At 40.7% G+C, this 22,229-nt stretch overlaps 1 protein-coding gene and 1 long non-coding RNA gene across 2 annotated transcripts; both read right to left on the reverse strand.

Annotated features, from left to right (window-relative positions):
- Positions 1 to 1,412: 1,412 nt before the first annotated feature.
- On the reverse strand, positions 1,413 to 3,583 carry LOC124262990 (zinc finger protein 420-like). The gene has a single exon (XM_046697607.1). The coding sequence runs from the start codon at positions 3,561 to 3,563 to the stop codon at positions 2,274 to 2,276; it is 1,290 nt and encodes a 429-aa protein (XP_046553563.1). The 5' UTR covers positions 3,564 to 3,583; the 3' UTR covers positions 1,413 to 2,273.
- Positions 3,584 to 3,655: 72 nt separating this feature from the next.
- LOC124262996 lies at positions 3,656 to 21,415 on the reverse strand. Its single transcript, XR_006894745.1, has 2 exons — positions 21,283 to 21,415; positions 3,656 to 3,706 (listed from the first exon to the last, which is right to left on the reverse strand). It is a non-coding gene; the product is annotated as an uncharacterized LOC124262996 (long non-coding RNA).
- Positions 21,416 to 22,229: the final 814 nt, after the last annotated feature.

Genomic DNA, 22,229 nt, shown 5'->3' on the forward strand with positions numbered 1-22,229 from the left:
AAGAACACCTGCTGAAAACAATAGATCAGACTATAGATGGCAATTAGGTCGCTCAGCCAGGTATGACGACGGGCCGTCGACTCACCTGGCATGAAATGCATGTGCTGCATACAGGAACAAGGGGTCATCTCAATATTATTTAATGCCTTTTCATGTGTGTTGAACATGTCTACTGATTAACATTTTACGTGTGTTTCTTTCATAAAGTTTATGTTGAGATATGTAAAAGAGGATGATACCCATAACAAAGCTTAAATCAGCCAAATATATAGGTGAAATGACCACCCGAAGATCGACAGGACTAGATATTGTTTGCAAATTATTATGGCATGCCGTTTTCTTCCACAGTTTAATTACCCTAAAGGATTATCATATCTTTATCCCCGACCCCGACCCCAACCACCGTCTGCGACACCCGTCCTGGTTTTGCTTTTGAGACGACCCCTCCTACCTGTCTCTTTTTATAGTGATAGTGACACTCCATGGTAGCTACATCCTTAATAGTTTCGGTATTAAAGTCATTATTTTGTACGTCAGCTATCATGTATAATGAATCTAAGTTTAATTTCAAAATTGGAATTTAAAAAGTGTCGTTTGTAATACAATATCACCGCACACTACTTTGCATAAAGCCATGGTCTGTTCCAAATAAGTCGCTTTGGACTTAAAAAAATAACCCGCATTTCTCATTTCTGCACTAATCTCTCCTCAGTAAAGTCCTTTTTCTACATTTCCTATCTCCCTACCATTGAGACTGTAGTTAGGCCGAACTTAATTTAACAGATATTTCACATGCTAACTACTTAAACTGTAGATATAAATGCGCAAAACAGGGTTTTTCCTATTTCCGACAGTACTTTAGGTCCAACACTCGTTCACCGATCGTGTAATAGTGTGAAATATAAGCATTCACCAGAAGTTCATTGTGTACAAAATGATCAGTTGTCGGAAAGTAGTATTTTAAAGACTTATGCAGGTCCCTGGTTGTTTTGGATCATTCCATTACAAGGTCATAGGGGAATTAGGTCATTCTGTCTTTCTGTCAGTTATGCAATTTGATATGATCGCCTGGATGATTGGGATTGGCCAATTTCAAACCTTAAGGTCATCAGTCATTTTCACTTACACAGCACTTGTCACCCTCACCTGATGTGCTCAGCAAATCAAGAGAATCAATAACTGACTTCTAACGTTAGTAACTATAGTAAATTATTGCTATATACTTTTATTAATGCATAAATAATATAAATAAACATCATAAGTAAGCATTATCAGTAAAGTATGTATGACAGTGTAAATAGCAAAGGTATGAATGCTCATATGCAAGAATGTGTATGAGTGATGATTTTATCTATAACTTTAACTTCTTTGAGTGCCATGTTTAGAAGTTGGTGAATCAGAGAAGGACAAAGTTTACAGATGAACAACTTCTTTATTCGGATGATGCGATGTTTGTTTGTTGTTTGGAACCCCTGACTGACCTGTTTGAAACCATGCTGACTAGGGTATAATCCTAATCAACCGTTTACAAAAGTCAGCTCATTCTGACTTGGGTTGACCTAAGTTGGCAGCCCCCCGCTGTGACATACTCCAGTTGGCAGCCTCAAAGTGATGTCATGAAAAGCTGTTTAACTTTAATTGACTCAGTCAGGAATAAGTGCATTTTCATGAGGACTATTATTATTCTTAACCTGGTATGCATAGTATATTCTTGCTCATACATGCGTGTCATGCAGAAGACCCGGGTTCAATTCCCCACATAGATACGATGTGACAAGCACATTTCTGGTGTCCCCTGCCCTGATATTACAGGAATATTGCAAAACACTGAACTCACTCACTCAACAAACGGAGGGGTACAATTGCAGTCTTTTTGAAGCAGTGAAATACTCATTTTAGATGTGTGTCTTAACATATATTTGTTGTGTTTCACCTTCTCCAAGTTGTGTAAGTTTGGACTGTATGCATTGAATTGCCACAAGCTACCCCAGATTAACACAGAACTATTATCAGTCATACACCTTAATATGTATACATAATACTAAAACAACAATCAGCGTATTGTTTACTGTCTAAGAGTATCTGACAGTGCAAATGTTTTCCCACATTCAACACATTCACCACACACAGTTCCACTTCATATCTTGCCTGCAGATGTATTATCCCAAACCAAACACAGCGATAAGTCTTCGCTGCTTGATTCCAATGTGAATCCTCATGTGTGTCTGCAGAATACTTGAATGTAAAAATGTTTTCCCACATTCAAAACATTCTTAAGGCTTGATTCCACTGTGAATCTTCATGTGTCTCTGCAGAGTACTTGATTTTGTAAATTTTTTCCTACATACAACACATTCATCAGGCTTCATTCCTGTGTGAATCATCATGTGTCCCTGCAGAGTACCTGATTGTGTAAATGTTTTCTCACAGACAATGCACTGATGAGGTTTGATTCCACTGTGAATCCTCATGTGTGTCTGAAGGTTACTTGAATGTGTAAATTCTTTCCCACATTCAACACATTCATAAGGCTTGATTCCACTGTGAATCCTCATGTGTTGCTGCAGTTGACCTGATAGTGTAAATTGCTTCCCACATTCAACACACTCATAAGGCTTGATTCCACTGTGAATCCTCATGTGTATCTGCAGACAACTTGATCGTGTAAATTTCTTCCCACATTCAAGACATTCATAAGGCTTGATTCCACTGTGAATCCTAATGTGTCTCTGCAGTTGACCTGATAGTGTAAATTGCTTCCCACATTCAACACATTCATAAGGCTTGATTCCACTGTGAATCCTCATGTGTTGCTGCAGTTGACCTGATTGTGTAAATTGCTTCCCACATTCAACACATTCATAAGGCTTGATTCCACTGTGAATCCTCATGTGTTCCTGCAGACTACTTGAACGTGTAAATTTGTTCCCACATTCAACACATTCATAAGGCTTGATTCCAGTGTGAATTCTCATGTGTGTCTGAACGGCACTTACGTATGCAAATGTTTTCTCACACACAATGCACTGATGAGGTTTGATTCCACTGTGAATCGTCAAGTGTTGCTGTAGATTACCTGATTTGGTAAATGTTTTCCCACATTCAACACACTCATAAGGCTTGATTCCTCTGTGAATCCTCATGTGTATCTGCAGACAACTTGATCGTGTAAATTTCTTCCCACATTCAAGACATTCATAAGGCTTGATTCCACTGTGAATCCTAATGTGTCTCTGCAGTTGACCTGATAGTGTAAATTGCTTCCCACATTCAACACATTCATAATGCTTGATTCCACTGTGAATCCTCATGTGTTGCTGCAGTTGACCTGATTGTGTAAATTGCTTCCCACATTCAACACATTCATAAGGCTTGATTCCACTGTGAATCCTCATGTGTTCCTGCAGACTACTTGAACGTGTAAATTTGTTCCCACATTCAACACATTCATAAGGCTTGATTCCAGTGTGAATTCTCATGTGTGTCTGAACGGCACTTACGTATGCAAATGTTTTCTCACACACAATGCACTGATGAGGTTTAATTCCACTGTGAATCCTCATGTGTGTCTGCAGACTACTTGAATGTGTAAATGTTTCCCCACATTCAACACATTTATAAGGCTTGATTCCCACTGTGAATCCTCATGTGTGTCTGCAGATTGCTTTCAACTTCCATCATTTAGCTGTTAAGGTTATGATGTTTACTGAAAACATAAGAAGCATTGCCACACTCTTATAACAACTAGGGTAGGGACCATTCAAACTCTCAATGACGAGATGTATAATTATATTCTTTCTATAGGCTCACAATGAATTGTATTCAGCTGTTTAATATCTACACTTTTACTGGCTATGATTTATTCATCATCCTGTCAAAAACTAAATGGATGCCTTTTGAAAGGGTGTACAGGGGATGAACTCCTTTGTGTAAAATTGGTTCAAAGCGATGAATATATTCCACTACTGTTCCATTTAGCCCTAATATTGTCATCAGCAAACCCATAGTTTAAAAAAGCACAGCACTGAAATAATTCAAATATGTCTTCATGTGAACATAATAAGATCTATCTTTGATCAGTTTAATTACATGATAATATTCAAGAGATTTTTATGGATTAAACTTCTTTTTTAATTTCTCTCACGACGTTTCTAGACCATTCCAGGTCGCTTCATCACCTAAGGGACCTGGAATGGTCTTGAAACGTCGTCGATATAAAAATAACTTGGACATCAATGTACAACTTCTAAATGCTACTGAAAGACATGATAATATTGCATATTCAGAATTAATGCCTTTGCATATAAATATCATTTAGATGGCAGATATCATAAGAAGTGACATACCCTATCATTTAGACTAACAACTAGTCTCTGAAATGAACATATTTTACTGAAAAAAGTTCATAGTAAAAAAAATATATATATAATGAAAAGGAGCCCTGAGACTTTCTTCATTTTCAGAAGCTGAGGAAATCTAGACTTGCCACAATTTCTAGACTTCTGTGGGCTTTCTTGGATATATTTGCTTCAGGGTCTGTACGAGAGACTACCTATCATTAAACACCAGGAGCACCTTTAGATCAAGCAACTGAACCTTTCGCGGGGAGACAAGTTTTAAACATATGTTTTTCAACAGCATGTATGGTTGTCTTTGTAATGAAATATCAGGGTCATATCGCCATGATCGGGAAAATCAATATACACAATTAATATTTAGGGTTCCTCATGGATATGGAAAGACGTTGTGCTATGAATGTTATTGTATCACTGTAGACGTGTACCAGCATGTGTACTTCCTGTTGAAGTGATGGTACACATGCATTACACTCTACACCTCACTGGATTAGGTCCCTACCCCTCAGGTAGGAATGCATTTTATTGCCCCGTGGTCAGCGTATGGGTGGTTGCATAAATGTAATTTTTAGAGTAAAATTGATATTTTATACTTATCCTGACTCATGCTCTTTTGCTTGTCTTCTTCTTCTTGCGAACATAGTGGAACACTTGTATCTCCCTAATTGAAGTTCCCTTCAATAAAGAAATCACTAATTAGTACTCACGAGTTACCTGCCCTCCACAAGCGCGGGAACGAGGGCGCCACCTCCACCCATGTGCCTCACTCTCTCCTCATATACTGAGCCCAACATTTGAATTTTCAGGGAAATCCAAAGTGTTATGTGGGGAGGATGGGAGGGCTTACCTCATGAGTCAGGATAAGTATAAAATATCAATTTTACTCTAAAAATTACATATTTTTCCTTATCCTGACTCATGCTCTTTTGCTTGTAGAATCCTACGGAAAAGGAGGTGGGAATATATAATACTTTGGATTTTAATAATTAGTGATTTGAACTGTGATGATTGTAATAACCCTATGGGAACTTCATAAAGGCACTGAACTGATGAATTCCTGCTGCTAACTTATCAGCTGCCATATAAAGGTTATTACAATTTACTTATTATGATAAAGTATATATAACATTAATACAATGCTTAAGACTAATAGACTTAAGCTTGTTAATATGATAGTATAAACTCCTTAGAGTTTGTTAGCTAAAATACTTTATGATATAAACATAGTACTGAGCTTAAGATATGATTAAACTTAAGCTAAATATATAATAGCAAAACTCCTTAGAGTTTATTAGCTAATATACTTTATAATGTAACCATAATGCTTAAGATATGATGAAACTTAAGCTAAATATATAATAGCAAAAAACCCTTTAGAGTTTGTTAGCTAATATACTTATATGATATAAACATAGTATTGAGCTTAAGATATGAAAGAAAACTTAAGCTACATATATAATAGCAAAAAACTCCAGTAGAGTTTGTTAGCTAATACATGTTATAATGTAACCATAATGCTTAAGATATGATGAAACTTAAGCCAAATATATAATAGCAAAAACTCTTTAGAGTTTGTTAGCTAATATACTTATATGATATAAACATAGTACTGAGCTTAAGATATGAATAAAGCTTAAGCTATATATATAATAGCAAAAACTCCGTAGAGTTTGTTAGCTAATATATTTTACGATATGAGTATAGTACTGTGCTTAAGATATAATTAACTTAAGCTACATATATATAATAGTCAAAACTCTGTAGAGTTTGTTAGCTAATACATTTATAATGTAACCATAGTACTGAGCTTAAGATATGATTAAACTTAAGCTAAATATATAATAGCAAAAAACTCCTTAGAGTTTATTAACTAATATACTTTTATGATATAAACATAGTACTGAGCTTAAGATATGATTAAACTTAAGCTATATATATAATAGCAAAACTCTGTAGAGTTTGTTAGCTAATACATTTTATAATGTAACCATAATGCTTAAGATATGATGAAACTTAAGCTAAATATATAATAGCAAAAAACCCTTTAGAGTTTGTTAGCTAATATACTTATATGATATAAACATAGTATTGAGCTTAAGATATGAAAGAAAACTTAAGCTACATATATAATAGCAAAAACTCCGTAGAGTTTGTTAGCTAATACATGTTATAATGTAACCATAAAGCTTAAGATATGATGAAACTTAAGCCAAATATATAATAGCAAAAACTCTTTAGAGTTTGTTAGCTAATATACCTATATGATATAAACATAGTACTGAGCTTAAGATATGAATAAGCTTAAGCTACATATATAATAGCAAAAACTCCGTAGAGTTTGTTAGCTAATACATGTTATAATGTAACCATAATGCTTAAGATATGATGAAACTTAAGCCAAATATATAATAGCAAAAACTCTTTAGAGTTTGTTAGCTAATATACTTATATGATATAAACATAGTACTGAGCTTAAGATATGAATAAGCTTAAGCTACATATATAATAGCAAAAACTCCGTAGAGTTTGTTAGCTAATACATTTATAATGTAACCATAGTACTGAGCTTAAGATATGATTAACTTAAGGTAAATATATAATAACAAACTCTGTAGAGTTGTTAACTTATATATTGTATGATATAATAACCATAGTACTGAGCTTAAGATGATAAAAGAACTTAAGCAAAATATATATAGCATGTAGCTATTTAGTACTGTTATAAGATAAGTAGAAATCTGTAAGATTGACTTATCTTCTCCCGAGGAACTGTCAACTGTTGTGCGAGGACCATGGGACCGAATTGGTGGATACCTGAGACGTCCTCGGTGGTGATATCTCTCAGATAATGGTTGGCAACCACCATATCGGATCTCCAGAAATAACCCTCCATTATTTCAATAGCACTTGTGTAGATCAATTGTAGAAGTTAGCGCTCTAATATCATGAGTATTAGAAGCTCATGGAGGGTCGAGTCCTGTGGTCTTGTAGGCACGTAGTATGACAGTTCTGATCCAAAAGGAGACAGTAGTACGTGAGACTTCAGTCTGCGTAGCTTGATGATAGAGGAAATAATCTGTTGCATTTTTCCCTCCTGTTTGGCTCGGTGGAGATATATTTACAGTGCTCTTACTGGCCATCGTGATAGATTCATCGTATCATGGAGTCCAAGTATATCATCAAAGCGTGTTCATAAACCTCACTTGTGAGGTGTTGGAGCACTATATTCAGATCCCCAAGTTGGAGCGTGAAACTTCCGTTTTAATCCTCCAATCAGAAAGCTTAAGTAGGTTTACTAACCATCTAGTTGTGTTAGTAGCTTGATGATGAAATTCAGCTGTAGTCTGAGACGCTGTGGATTTGGATCCACTTGTATCCCGTCGTCTACGTAAATTCGCTGCGAAGTCCTTGACGATGTAGGTGCACAACCAGGTGTGACTGTCATCGTTGAACTTTATGTAAAAAATCGCCTGACTGCCGTGCCCTCGTCCTTATCTTGACAGGGGAGGTCTCTAACCTCAAGAAGGCAGCCCAATCATGAAGGTTCAGATTAGCTGGACTGTAAGGAGGCTTGCTCGTTCACTGATATATTGTTGTCACTTGCAACCTAAGTCTTGAACTGTGAACTAAGATTGACCTCTGCGTAGGTCGTTGTCCATCGCGGTCCAATCAGAACAAGGCATTTTGATTCTGTAGAATACCCGCGCTGTGATGTCACCGGGTGTAGCAGGAAAAGAACCTTGTATAATATCGTGCCGTCGTTGATATTAGAACAATCGTCGGTCTTCACCGTAGCTTCCCGAAGTTACCCGAGTGACCACGTGTTTCGAGGGTTAATGGTAAACGCACGAAACCTCCGGCGCGAAATACCTCGCTCTGTAATATTAATGCTGGGTAGGTTATTTTCCTGGCTGTCTGAAAGTAACTTCAGTCTTGAATATAATTCCGACTTCCTTATATAAAGGTACAATAAACTTGCAAGTTGTCAGCTTGTAGACTGTATACATGAATGTATTGTCATAATTGTAGAATTAAAGCTGAACTTGTTGTACATATTTCTTCTCAGAAAACGTTGACGATTATGAGTTATACTCGCTGTAACAAGGCTGCTGTTCAATTTCGATATTGAATTGTCTGCAGATCTGCGTAATGGTCACGCATGTAGATAATCGTATATCGTAGTCCGGGATTGCATATCTAGCAATCTATACGGAAAAGTTGACTCCTGTGAAGATCTATGAAACGTCGTTGACTAATTAATACAGCGACGTTCTGTGTTGTAAATAGCCTGTGCAATTGTCTTCGCGTAGGTTTGTAGACGGCATATGGCATACAGTTGATAGACAACTCATGCGATGTCTTGAACGGACTGACGAAAGTGGCTATATATGACGAAAGTGGCTAGTATATGGAGACCTTGGAGGAGACTTCCTCGGGTGAACGCCGAGACTTCGCTGAAGCTCTCAAGTATCCCTTCTAGATCTTCTGGGTGAAGTAGACTTGGAGCCACTTAGCCTTCGCGACTTCTTCGAAGGTATCGAGTCAGAGCCCGATCAATATATATATATGAGCTTTGCTTCGCGAATCCACCTCTGTGTTCAACAGGGTGTGGGCTCGTGGCGCTTACTCCTCCGCCGACGCCCCTTGCAACTGGTGAGGCTCTAGCTCTTCGCTGAGGCGCCTGGGACTTCCTTAGCGGCGTCTAGAGTCCGATCAATATATGAGCTTGAGCGACCTCTGTGTTCTACAGGGTGTGGTTCTTGCTGGTCCTTCTTTTGCATAAGTAGGGCCGAGTAGATCATCCTATCATCTTCAGAAGTCGTGTCACGAAATCTGGTGATAAGAGTCTCATTGATCGTTCTAGATCTATTAAGGCCAAAGAACATACGCCTCGTCATGGTGTGGCGTTTGAACTTTCGTGGCTTTATGGAAGGCTGTGTCCAAATTCTGTGGCACCGCAGCAATCGGGTCGATCGGAGGTAAGGTGATGGCGTCTGCATCGTCCTCCTTCATCAGGTAAGTATGCGCCGAGTTACCACTCTTGGAAGGTGAAGAAAGGTCTAGGTTGTTAACCATCCAATAACGTATCTCAGCGTCTGAGAAAATGATGCCTCCATCATCTTCTACCACGGGATCGCTGATAACAGGTTGATGCTCTTCTGATGGTGGACTATGTGCTTCTACCACTGTACAGGGTGACGTTAAAGGAGACCTGACTGTGGACTTCTGTGAAGACTTGTGTGGTGACCTGCGAGGAGATCGACGTGGTGATGTACGAGGAGATCGGCGCGGTGAACGGCGAGGTGATCGGCATGGAGAATGGCGAGGGGATCATCTTGGTGAACGGCCTGACGAGCTGCGTCTAAAGGTTGACCTTCGCGGAGATCTGTGAGGTGAATGTTGATAGCTTCGCGAAGCTCTTGTGGAATCCCTCGATGTCCTTCTGGACGAAGATGATTTAGAGCCTGTTAATGGTGCCCTTCGCGAAGGCCTTCGCGAAGCTTCCTCTGCGTCCGGTCCTGGGGAACGACGACTTGACCTTCGCGAAGGCTTTCGTGAAGTCTGGTGGTCCGAGTCCGAATCTAAGGATGAAGCCGAGGTAGGTGATGATCTATCAAGCCTTCGCGAAGGCTGTACATCTGGGTCCTTCGTCGAGGTGGTCTGTGACTTCCTTCGCGAAGGTGGCTTCGTCGTGGCCGCTACGTTGACGGGGGGTCCCTCTGGGGTGTCGTCTACGTTGGAGCCTTCGCGAAGGCTCAGGTCCTGGGCTGATCTTCATGATTTGATTTGATCAGGTCGCCTGGGGACGGTCTCGCGACGATGTAGTCGGTGCCCTCTCTGCGATGTTAGCGGACGGGGCCCTCAGGAAGATCGTCCGACATCGGTGTAGACACATCAGGCTGCATGGCGATCTGTGCTGATCGCCACTGTTGCCGACACCGGGTCGTCTCTTGTGGCGTAGATCGGGGATGATGATCGGCTGATCATCGTGAGAGGCCCAGTTCAGCGGCTGGAACAATCTCGGTTGAGAAAGTCCTAGTAGACTTCGTTGATTTCCCCTCAGAGGTCGACGCTGCCCTGGGGGTGCGAAGTCTGCGTTGAGATGAAGTAGAAGCCCTCTAGTCTTCGGCTGCGACGACGGGATGTCTGGGAAAACAGGACGCTTCTTGGAGACGGCGGACTACGTCCCACGCCTCTCCACCACTCTAGCGGAACACCAGACGGGGGTGGGGGTCCACCAACAGCACCAACAGCAGTAGACTGGCGAGGGTTCAGGTGTATCAGTCATGGCTAGACTCTGCTTACGCGACCTATCTGCTGCGCGTCTCAAACGCAAAGTAAATATTTATTAAAGGCAGAATTGGATAAATTAGTACAGCAACTGCAACGTGAATAAAATGAACATGGCGCAGTACAGCTAGGGCATATTAAATGCGGATCAGCAGCAGAAAAAAAAACATAATCTGCAAACAGTACAGATTTTCATCAACGTAATCCACTGAACAAACACGGCTTCCCGTGAATAAACAGTAGAAACACGACTAAATATCAATACATAATTGTTGAAGGATACTAGCTAAACCTCTATAGATGCCTATACGAGGTAACTAACTAAATATAATCAAAGGATATAGTGTGTAGGGAGACACAGGCGCTCTCACATCCTGCTCACTGGGCGAAGAAGGAGAGAGTGAGGCACATGGGTGGAGGTGGCGCCCTCCTTCCCGAGCTTGTGGAGGGCAGGTAACTCGTGAGTACTAATTAGTGATTTCTTTATTGAAGGGAACTTCAATTAGGGAGATACAAGTGTTCCACTATGTTCGCAAGAAGAAGAAGACAAGCAAAAGAGCATGAGTCAGGATAAGGGAAAAATACACCCCTACCTCCCAAGAACAAACTGGTGATTCAAAACACACACACACACACGTGGTCCAACACTCGTTCACTGATAGCCATCTACATACATGCTTATTTATAAATATGTAGGTGGCTGTCAGTAGACGAGTGTCGGATCAGCAATACAAGCCCTGTGACAACATCGTTTAAAGTGGGGAGCATTGCTTGGTCAGAGAAGCGCATCCGATCCCATCATCAATAGTGGAGCGAACGGTAACAAATCTAGATACCGACGATCACGAACAATGAGACACTTCTCCAAGAGTAGATGTTACTGAATGCTCTTCCTTCTAATTGTAATATACTGCATTTACTTACGTTTGAGTGCCACTACTATGTATGACCTCTCCGCTTCGGGGTGAAGGTAAAATCTTTTACGACCAGATTCATGAGACTTTCCGTTCCGAGGACGGCTTTAGCTATTTTTAGAAAAGACTGGTTTTCTGTCTCTCTCCTCAACGACCTGGTCCCCTGGCGTCTCCCTCCTAGCAGAGGAGGCAGTGTAGCGCCAGCGCAGAATACCCAGTAAACCAGGCTGACAACATAACAGAGGCCGGGGGCCAGTCTGTTTTTACAGTAACCCTACGCGTTGCCACAACACAGGGTTCAGAGAGCACTCATAATAATAATAATAATAATATATAGAGATTTATATAGCGCCAATATCCAGATGAGTCCTGCTCAAAGGCGTTTTCGTATGAGTCTGACAAGGAAAGAGTCACTCGGAACTGTAACATGATTTGAAAAAGAATGTTTTCAACATTCTCTTAAATGCACAGATTTTCTCTGCACTTTTAATGCCCAATGGGATGTTGTTCCAAAGCATAGGACCTGCTTTTGAGAAACATCTGTCTCCAAATGTCTTTGTCCTCGTACGTGGCACAACTAGTAACTGGGCACTACTAGAACGTAGGGAACGGGAGGGTTGATGGCACTGGATCAGTTCATTGATGTATGATGGGCCAATACCGTGAAAAGCTTTGTATACAAGCACAAGAATCTTAAATTCTATCCGTTTGACTATTGGGAGCCAATGCAGATGCATCAGAATTGGAGTTATGTGCTCATATTTGCCGGTTCGAGAGATAACTCTAGCAGCTAAATTTTGTACCCGCTGTAACTTTGCAATTCGTTGTTTTGGTAACCCAACCAAGAGAGCATTGCAATAATCCAGACGGGATAACACGTATGCCTGGATGAGTGATGCAGCCACACGTGTGTTTATATACTTCCTTATTAGAGCAATGTTCCTGATATGGAAGTATGCCTGTTTGCAGATTTGGCTGATATGGTCTTCAAGTGAAAAAACAGAGTCCTGAGTCCTCATCATCAAATCAATACTATGATGTTAACTACGCACAATGTATATTTAAAAAATGTTAACATATACATTTTATATATTATTATTGTTTTGAATTTAACCTCTGTTTATAGGCCTATAGGTCAACAGTGTTTCAATTTGTACCAGAACACCCAGATAAATCTTGCAATGTTCTTTTTGCTTGTTTTACTCCACTTTGAGCAACAGTTGAGCTGGAACAGTACTATCAAAACATCACGGCGCAATTTGTTGACGGGTCCTAGACGTTTACAGCTTTGGTCAAACTCACGAGTTCAGGTTTGGTGCTGACAAACCTAGATACCAGATCGAATCTGTGATCCGAACCTACAGGATCCGAACCCACAATAACATTTTTTTCTAAGCCTAAGGGATGCAACTCATTGGTCAACGCCCAATACTGCTGCATCAAATATGCTTACAATCACAAAAAAACAATAGAAAAAACGATTGTTTGTTTTCACACAGATCCGATGGAACTGCTACGGTCAAGGTCGCACACCAGGGTGCTGGCCAGCTGTACATTTGAATGCATTAAAGAGTTGTATGTACAGCAATCGTCGTGTTTATAGTCATTCTTTTCAGCCAAGCCCTGATCCATGTAAGGTAAAACGTATCACAAGGAGGATCCCGTCACAGTTACGGGAGACAACTCTGTACATATGGGTATCTCTGGTCGCATCGTGCCCCGTTCACATTATGGACTCCCTGATATAACAACTAAGACGGATATAACTGGGATAGTGGGACAGTCTTGTGGTTACAGTGTTTGCTACCACTGCCACTACTACTGCTACTGCTGCCGACGAGCACAGGCGTGTTGCTGCCAAACCTAGAAATCAGCAGCGATATGGATTAACTACATGACCTACGCTTCCCGGTAACTACTAGAAGCGTGAAAACGGTCAGCATATTGGTTGGATAGCATGTGTGATCGTTGTAACTGTCCAAAATGGCGCATACACATAGAGCCCCGAAGCAATGGTGTCTTACAAAATCTGAGACAGTTAATTCCTTTGAGAACTGGAAACAAAACCTCCATTACACTCTGTCACTAGACCAGAATTTTGCACACTTTTTGGTGGATGGTGTGACCTGGACGAAGAAAACTCGTGATAACCCTCGACGTGGTTTTGTAAATGATGGAGATGATGTTGATATAGCCATTCGTCGTACTGCTGAACAGAAAGTGACAATGCTTGAACTTATGCTTTGCCAGATTGCCAATTATTGCCCTGTTATTGCTAGAAGCACCATTGTCAAGAAGTCAACCTCTCTCAACATTTGGCAGGAAATGCGTTTACATTACGGGTTTCAGTCAACTGGATCTCATTTTCTGGACTTTGCCAACATTTCTTTGTTACCAGATGAGCGTCCTGAAGACCTTTACTAGCGTCTGGTTGCCTTCGTTGAAGATAACTTGATGAAGACTGGGGGTAATATCACACACCATGGGGAAGAAATCACTGAGGATGAAGAATTATCCCCATCGCTTTAAAACTTTATTGTGCTCACGTGGCTTAGCCTCATACAGAAGGACTTACTCAAATTGGTTAAAGGTCACATGCAACGTAAAACACAACTTTGCAGATTCTGATACCTTTCGGTATGGACTTACCGAAACAAAGCGTCAAAAATGCAAATTCAACTTATAAAGTTGAAAAATAACGCGATGAAAAAAAACGCGCGAATTCGGAGTTCAAACGTTTCACTAATTTTCCCCAGACTTTTCTGGGGAATACGGGTTTCAACAGCTGGGCTGCGCTCATAGCACGTGCGCAGTGAAATAGGTTCGCACAACTTGGAAGCGGGCTGTCTGGTGAATACTCGGTGAAGGCTTGGTGTGAGCTATTTTCATAATGTTTTGTTGATATCTCACAGGCGCGAGCTTTTATATGTTATGACAGTAAATAAACTGTTTATATAATTTCATTTGTCTATTTCACCACACGCGTTCTTCTTACGAGTCACTTTCTCAGTTCGATACTTAAAAGCAATGTCATTATTTAGCGTTGACAGAATTTCTAACTGTGATATAGATATGTCGTTGTCACAGACAAAACTCAATGTCTTGTTTTATTGACACCTGTGTGTCTGCCTGCCTGTCTGCTAATGACAATATTCAATACACAACTGCGATCACTGACTACATGCAATTTGAACTTAACACCAATCAGGCTATACACCATAAACAAAAGCGCATTGATTTATGGCCCGAGTTCGGTCTCTGTCACAGTATGTAATTACACAGACAGGCAGGTGTGATACTTGAACACATGACATGTTATGATGTCTGTTGATTGCAGCATGTTATACACAAAAAATGAGCATGTATTTACAAAACCCAACATCTCTATATATACACACACAATGAGCCGTGAAGGCCGCATCTGCTAATGAACCAGCCGTTACACTTGAGTGCACACCCACCCGCTCTGACTGGGTTCGGTATCCCGGCTGCTTCGTTTCGAGGGAGGTAAACCCAAGTACAAAATATTGCACTTTTGATTTGCGATTATACGCTTATAATTTTGTTTATTTGTTTTTTCATAATCAACAATGCATATTATATGTCATGAAGAAGTGATAATTGTGTTTTAATTATGTTTGATTTTTTGGTTGCATGTGACCTTTAAGCAACGCTATGGCACTGAATTACGTTCTCGTACCCTTGCATCCATAAAGCCTGAAATCTCTCAAGCTATGTCCTCTCTTCAGGATGAAATTATGACTAATCAGGACATGAAAGTTATGAGAACTGCAACGTCATTCCCTACTCAGGACAAACGACAACACTCTCGCTCAAGCCGTTTCCCTCACAAGAAAACTGACAAGTCTTGTCCTTTGTGCAAGTTGGCTGACAGACCTGATCGCCATTTTCTGAGTGAGTGCAGTTACCTTCCGGCTAGTGATAAACGTTATCTAGCTAAGGCTCGACAGATCGTACTTGCCCTTGAGGACAATTCCCACGATAGTCATGACCAAACCCCTGATGATGACTGACGTTTAAGCGTATGAGGAACCAGTCGGTGTGATGAGAGTCCAAGTATCTCAGTCCCCCTGCCTCAATACCTTTTACCAACATCACTTGGCACGCATTACCTTGGACAGTGGTGTCTTCGTTCGAGGCCAGGATGAATTCACATTCGAGGGTCTTGTTGTTGAGGATTTAGATGTTGACATTTTTAGCAGGCATTCCCTTTATGGAGTTGAATGATGTTTATGCCAGACCCGCTAGGCGATAAATCGTTCAAGGTGATCGTGTCATTGTTGATTACAGCCATTCGGGGAAGGAGTCAAAGCTTGATCAACACAACGTTAGACGCGCTCAAGTCCTCAGAGCTGCGCACAGTCCCACCACTATTTGGCCAGGAGACTACGTCGAGCTGGAAGTTCCTCCAGAGTTCACTACACATGATGACCATTTCGCCCTGGACCCTAGGGTTGAGAACTTTCCCATCGGGAAACAAAACTGGCGAGAGGTTGACATTGTTACCAGTGTCTCCGGACGGATACGCATCCCGAACCTGACGGATGAGCCTTTGTCATTGAAACATGCACACTTCTGCCAGGTGAGACATGTTGTAGATGCCCCTGACAAAGTACCACCCACAGACTTCTTCATCACTAGCCAAAATGTGTCGCTCCAGAAGAAGCAGCAAAGTGGTTTCTCTCAAGCTGTTAAGTTGGATCTGGATCATGCCCTACCCCTAGATTATTGCAGAGGTTCAGAACCTTACTTGATGAGTATGACAATGTCTTTGATCCCAACTTCAAAGGTTATAATGGAGCTTCTGGTCCTGTATATGCTGCAGTCAACATGGGTCCTGTGTTGCCTCCTCAAAGGAAAGGTAGAGTACCCCAGTATGCCAGAGATAAACTTGAAGAGTTACAATCCAAGTTCAACGATCTTGAAGCTAAAGGATTGTTTGTTCGACCCGAAGATGTTGGGGTAACTGCTGAGTACCTAAACCCATCCTTTCTTGTGAAGAAACCTCAGGGCGGCTTTCGCTTAGTTACAGTTTTCACAGATGTCGGTCGATATTCAAAGCCCCAACCATCACTTCTCCCGGATGTTGATTCCACTCTCCGACAGATTGCCCAGTGGCGATTCCTCATTTCCACGGATCTCACCAATGCCTTCTACCAGACGCCTTTAGCTCGTGACTCCATGAAGTTCTGTGGTGTAGCAACCCCTTTCAGAGGTGTACGGATGTGCGAATGATCTGCAATGGGCATGCCTGGATCCGAAACTGCATTGGAGGAGTTGATGTGCCGTGTACTTGGCGACCTACTTGAAGAAGGGGTGGTAGTAAAACTTGCTGATGACCTGTATTGTGGTGGTAATTAAACGATGATCTATACAACAATTGAAACGTCTACTGAGACTTCACAATAACAGTCTCAATCTCTTTGCATCGAAGACCATTATTGCACCAACATCCACAACCATCCTCGGTTGGATCTGGAGAAACGGTACGATCTCTGCAAGCCCTCACCGGATCTCCGGACATTGTCTGCTTGTGCTCCTGAGAAAGTGAAAGGACTCCCGGTCCTATGTAGGGACATACAAAGTGCTGGCGCGAGTTATTCCCAACTGTTCATCTATCCTGGCACCCCTTGATGATGCTATTGCCGGAAAGCAGTCAACTGATCGAATACATTGGACTGAAGATCTCATCTCATCCAATTCTCAGAGGGCTCTCTCAACTTGTAGTGTACTCACTCTTCCACATACTGGTGACCAGTTATGGGTTGTGACCGATGGTTCAGTTAAGAGACAGGGTGTTGGTGCTACCCTCTATGTTACTCGAAACAACAAGCCTCTCCTTGCTGGTTTCTTCAGCTCCAAGCTCCGAGGTCATCAAGGGAAGTGGTTACCATGTGAAATAGAAGCACTTTATTATTGCTTTGTGCAGTGAAGATCACCCAATGGATGGACCGCCTGCTGTCATTCGATCTGATCCAGCTCCCAGTTTTGTAGCCCTTGTTAATGACAGGTTTATGAAACAAAATGGTGTAGTTATTGAAATCGGTCGAGTCAAGAACAAAAATAAGAACCCAGTTGCAGAAAGTGCTGTTCAAGAACTCATAACTGAGTTACTGCGTCAAGACCCTCAGTGCAGTTACGTCTCGCCCCTCAACCTATCTCTTGCCACTGCACGTCTGAACTCACGGATCAGAACCAGAGGCTTCCCCCGCCAGGGAAATGTGGGCACAACGTGACCAGCACACAAACTCTCAGTTGCCTATGCATGACACGGATCTAATTCTTAGTCAACATGGCCAACATGTGTCCAATCATTTACCAAGTGAGAAGTCTAAGACTCCCACCCTCAAGCAAGGTCCGACACCTGACATTGATGTGGGAAGTATAGTCTACATTCACAGCGATGGCTCCAAGTCCCGTGTCCGTGATCGTTGCAGCGGTGTGCAACGTTCGTAAATTCACCGGATCACAACTTCCAAACACTTCCTATAGAGTGAAAAAGTCGGAGTGTTACTCTGTTACAAAACCTTCACTGCAACAAGCATCCACTTTGTCAGCTGATCTCCAATATCTGTCAGTGGGAGATGAACATGACAGATTCCCAAAGTCTCTACCTCCTCCTCCTCAATCTCCTCCTATACCAGATGTCATCATGGATCCCCCCTACACCTGCAGAGAGAGCTGACCCCTATTATGCTGACGTGAATTCACACCGGTATCGCACTACTGGCAACACTGACTATCCAGAAGATACTTCAACAGACTCCCCTATCGATCAATCAGAACCTTCTATGTCTCCAAAGTTGCGTCGGTCCAGTCGCACTCGTCAGATGCCGTGCCACCTCTCAGACTATATCCTGGACTAGACTAGATGTGTGTGAGCATCCTATGGTGATACTGTGTTACATATATCAGTAGCTTGTATGCAATGTGATGGGGCAGAATAATCCATGAGACTGGAGAACGATTTACCATTTGTTTACTGTTATTAACTTTAGTGATCATATTCTACCGCATAGGCCCGTTGTATTTGGTATTCCCCTTTCATATGGATACATGTGTGGATCCCATCCATAAATTTTTATTAGACGAAAAGAAGGAGAAGTTACGCCAGTTGACAGTTAGTTATTAACGAGTTAACACAATGACTCTTAAGAGTTATCGCCCTAAACATAAACTCGCTTTCCCAGTTTTATGTTCCGTTGCTCGGGTTGTCTGTGTGTCGCCTTGGCTCCGACAATAAAGTGTTTGGACTTGATTGCACATGTCCTGGCTGTTTATCGTGGAGGCTGTGGAGGCGGAACCTTCTCCATTGGCAGAGCATGTACAATGTGAATTATCCCCACTAAATTTTATGTACATGTACCAAGTAAATGACCCCCCTTCATATCAGGTACAAAATTGATGACCCTCCACCCCACACCTCACCTCCAAGCTACCCACCCACCCCTACCCCCCAAGAACAAACAATGACATGTTTGTTACAGAGAAGACAATACAATCGTATATTTGAGTTAGGATAAGAATACATCTTTGGCAGTGAAGATTTCAGTTTATAAAAGTATTGAAGTGCAAAATATATAGTCTGTCAGTGTTACTGGAAAGACATTTCAGATCAAGTTGATGGAAGACAAAGAAGAATTAAATTCTGGTGTTCAATAAAACCTTTAGACAGTGTGCTTTGAATAAACAACAATAAAATTACCGGTAGCAGTTACCATTTTGAAATTTGTTTTCTAGGAACTCAGAAACTCATTTCACAACAAGTTTGACTGTAATTGCCATGAATTTATCAAACTGTCAAACAGGTTGGCAACTAGCAAAAGTATCCAAGTTTGGATCACATTCCTCAAACTGTCAAACAGGTTTGCAACCAACAAAATTATCCAAGTTTTGATCATCTCCCTCAAGCTGTCAAAGAAACAAATCAATCACTAAAATTAATCTCCGCATTTGTCATACCCATCTTGCCAGTTCTGAGAAACATACAGAAGTGAATATATCATTCAAATTTTGTTTCAGATTATGACACATTAACTTTATATAGGAAACTAGATGTTAACACTTTGATGGTTTTGCAGACTGATCATTACGATGTCATATTATAGTCACAGTCACACACTGTCTTTCAAATAACAGTCTTTCAAAAGTGCATAAAAGCATTCAAAGTTTCTAGAACAGACTTCTTTGTGAAGCATAAGGTAATCTTATTTCATATATTTGATGCTCATCTAAATAAATAAGGAAAGAAAGACAAAAATAAAAGATAATTAGTATTAAACTGTCTTTGCAGTTACAACATAAGTCTTTTAAGTAACAGCTATTTTTGAAAGACATATAGCATACAACGTTTTAAGGAAAATATGACTTGTTACTCAAAATATAATCTTAAAGGTCCTAATATGAGCACATAGCAAATCTAGATGAACAAGGACCTACCAGAGATAATGTTTATTTTCAAATTTGTATTGAATTGTCTTTGCAGTTACAGAATTTGTCTTTCCAATAACCACCTTTGACAAAAATTAGTATGATTGCATTGAGACAAGAAAGTGTAAAACATGTTTCAGCCTCAGCATACATAGACCTTAGATCATTACAACAAGTCAACTGTTAATGACATTAACATAACAAAAAAGAATATGTGACCAATCAATATTTATGTTTCTTTGAAGTAACACTGAAGGTCTTGCCAATTACAAAATAGCTGTTACAGAAAAGACTGGTTATATGAAAGACAAATTGTAAGAGTAAATTAAGAGAAAAATAATGACCAGTCCCTTCCCCACTTCAGGCAACATTCTTATGTTATAATTATGGTTCCAAATGCAAAGAGAAAAACATACTTGTGGAAAAATTGGGTATTTTTTTATAATTGATGTTATCTAAAAGACACCGATAAAAATACTCGCAAATGCTGGCCTTTTAAACTTGATTTTCTTTGAAAAGTTTGTCTTGAACACAACACCACATGCTCATCACTCTCAACCAGTTGTTAATAAGTATAACATGTAGTTCCACTTTCACATGATGAGGGATCATTAATTATTTCATAATTCTATGGAACTGTTACAGGAAAGACAATTTTCTTGTATACAAGAGAAAAATGTTGTTTTTAATATCAAAATTCAGCTTGAAAATCATGAACATCTACCAGGAATGGGAAAAAGGTCTATTGTTTTCAACCACTCCAGAAACAATACCTTCTTGAATGAAATTTAGTGCACAACAGACACATGATGTTAGGTTTTTGCACCTGGATACATGACAAAATGCATGTCCCTTGTTACAAAAAAAGGGAAAAATAAATATTATTTGGTCCTTTTGTTTGTGAAAAGAAAAATCCCCAAGTAAGATTAGATATTGGCAATGAAGGAGAAATCAGATTTTTAACACACTGATAAAATTTGACGGTTTTATTGAGGTTTTAATCCTGATACGGGGAAAAGCTGCATCTTTTGAGAATGACTTTTATATGTAGGTGGCTGTCAGAGGCCGAGTGTCGGATCAGCAATACAAGCCTTGTGACAACATCGTTAAAGTGGGGAACATTGCTTGGTCAGAGAAGCGCATCCGACAGTGGAGACAGAGGACGGTAACATATCTAGATACCGACGATCACGAACAAACGAGACACAACTCCAAAAGTAGATGTTACTGAATACCCTACCTTCGAATTGTCATATACTGCATTTACTTACGTTTGAGTGCCACTACTATGTACGGCCTCTCTGCTTCGGGTTGAAGGTAAACAATTTTACGACCAGATTCATGAGACTTTCCGCTCGGGGGTTCCGAGCACGGCTTTAGCTATTTTTAGAAAAGACTGGTTTTCTGTCGCTCTCCTCGACGACCTGGCCCCGATTTCTCTAAACAAACTTAAGTTTTTACTCAAATTACAAACTGAGTTTGAGATTTTGACTCAGCTGAGTTTCTTACTCAGTTGCGTTTCTCAAAACAAACTCAGTCAAAACTCAGCTGAGTTTATAACTCAGAATTTGAGATCGATCTGAGATTATTTTTTATACGTGGTCGAAGCGGCCATGGCGCGGAAATCAACTTCCGTTTCTAATGTAAACACGGTAGAAGTCGTCTGCTAGCGAAGTTGTCTACCGATAGGAAAACGGCAAATAATGTTGAGAATGACTACCAGCGGGATGGAACCGAAACGTAGGCCGAACTGGACCGAGGAGGAGCGGCTTACGTTAGTTGATGAGGTGCGGAGGAGGGAGGAACGGTTGTTCGGCAAATTTAGGGGGTGTGGAGGGAAGAGGGGGGCGGCGATGAAGGAAGAGGCATGGGAAGAGGCAATGGCGGCGCTAAATGCGTAAGTTACTTTTCGTTGAATGCACCCGTAACTAAATTCCCATGAAAAGAATATGATAAATATAACCATAAAAAACTTAATCGTGCATGGATGTATCTGACACCTGTGCAAAAACTGAATGTGAAAAACTAGGTCAGCAGAGTGCCGAATTAGAGTTACCTGCCCCGTACATTATGACTGCAAGCTTTTGGCCCACGTTAATATTGGGTCACGTTACTCAAAGTTTTGCAGATTTGTGCTTATTCCTAATGTGTTTTTTTTGTCTGGTAAATAATACCACAGTATAGATTTGTAAAAAATCTACTGTGAAAAGTAGTTGTA

Source organism: Haliotis rubra, unplaced genomic scaffold (genome assembly GCF_003918875.1).
Source record: "Haliotis rubra isolate DU_JTF1 unplaced genomic scaffold, ASM391887v1 Scf863, whole genome shotgun sequence".
Taxonomy (NCBI): Eukaryota; Metazoa; Mollusca; class Gastropoda; order Lepetellida; family Haliotidae; genus Haliotis; species Haliotis rubra.

What these genes read in the sequence shown, in the direction of transcription:
- LOC124262990 (XM_046697607.1), bottom strand. Translation starts at nt 3,563, where the DNA reads ATGAGGATTCACAGTGGAATTAAACCTCATCAGTGCATTGTGTGTGAG.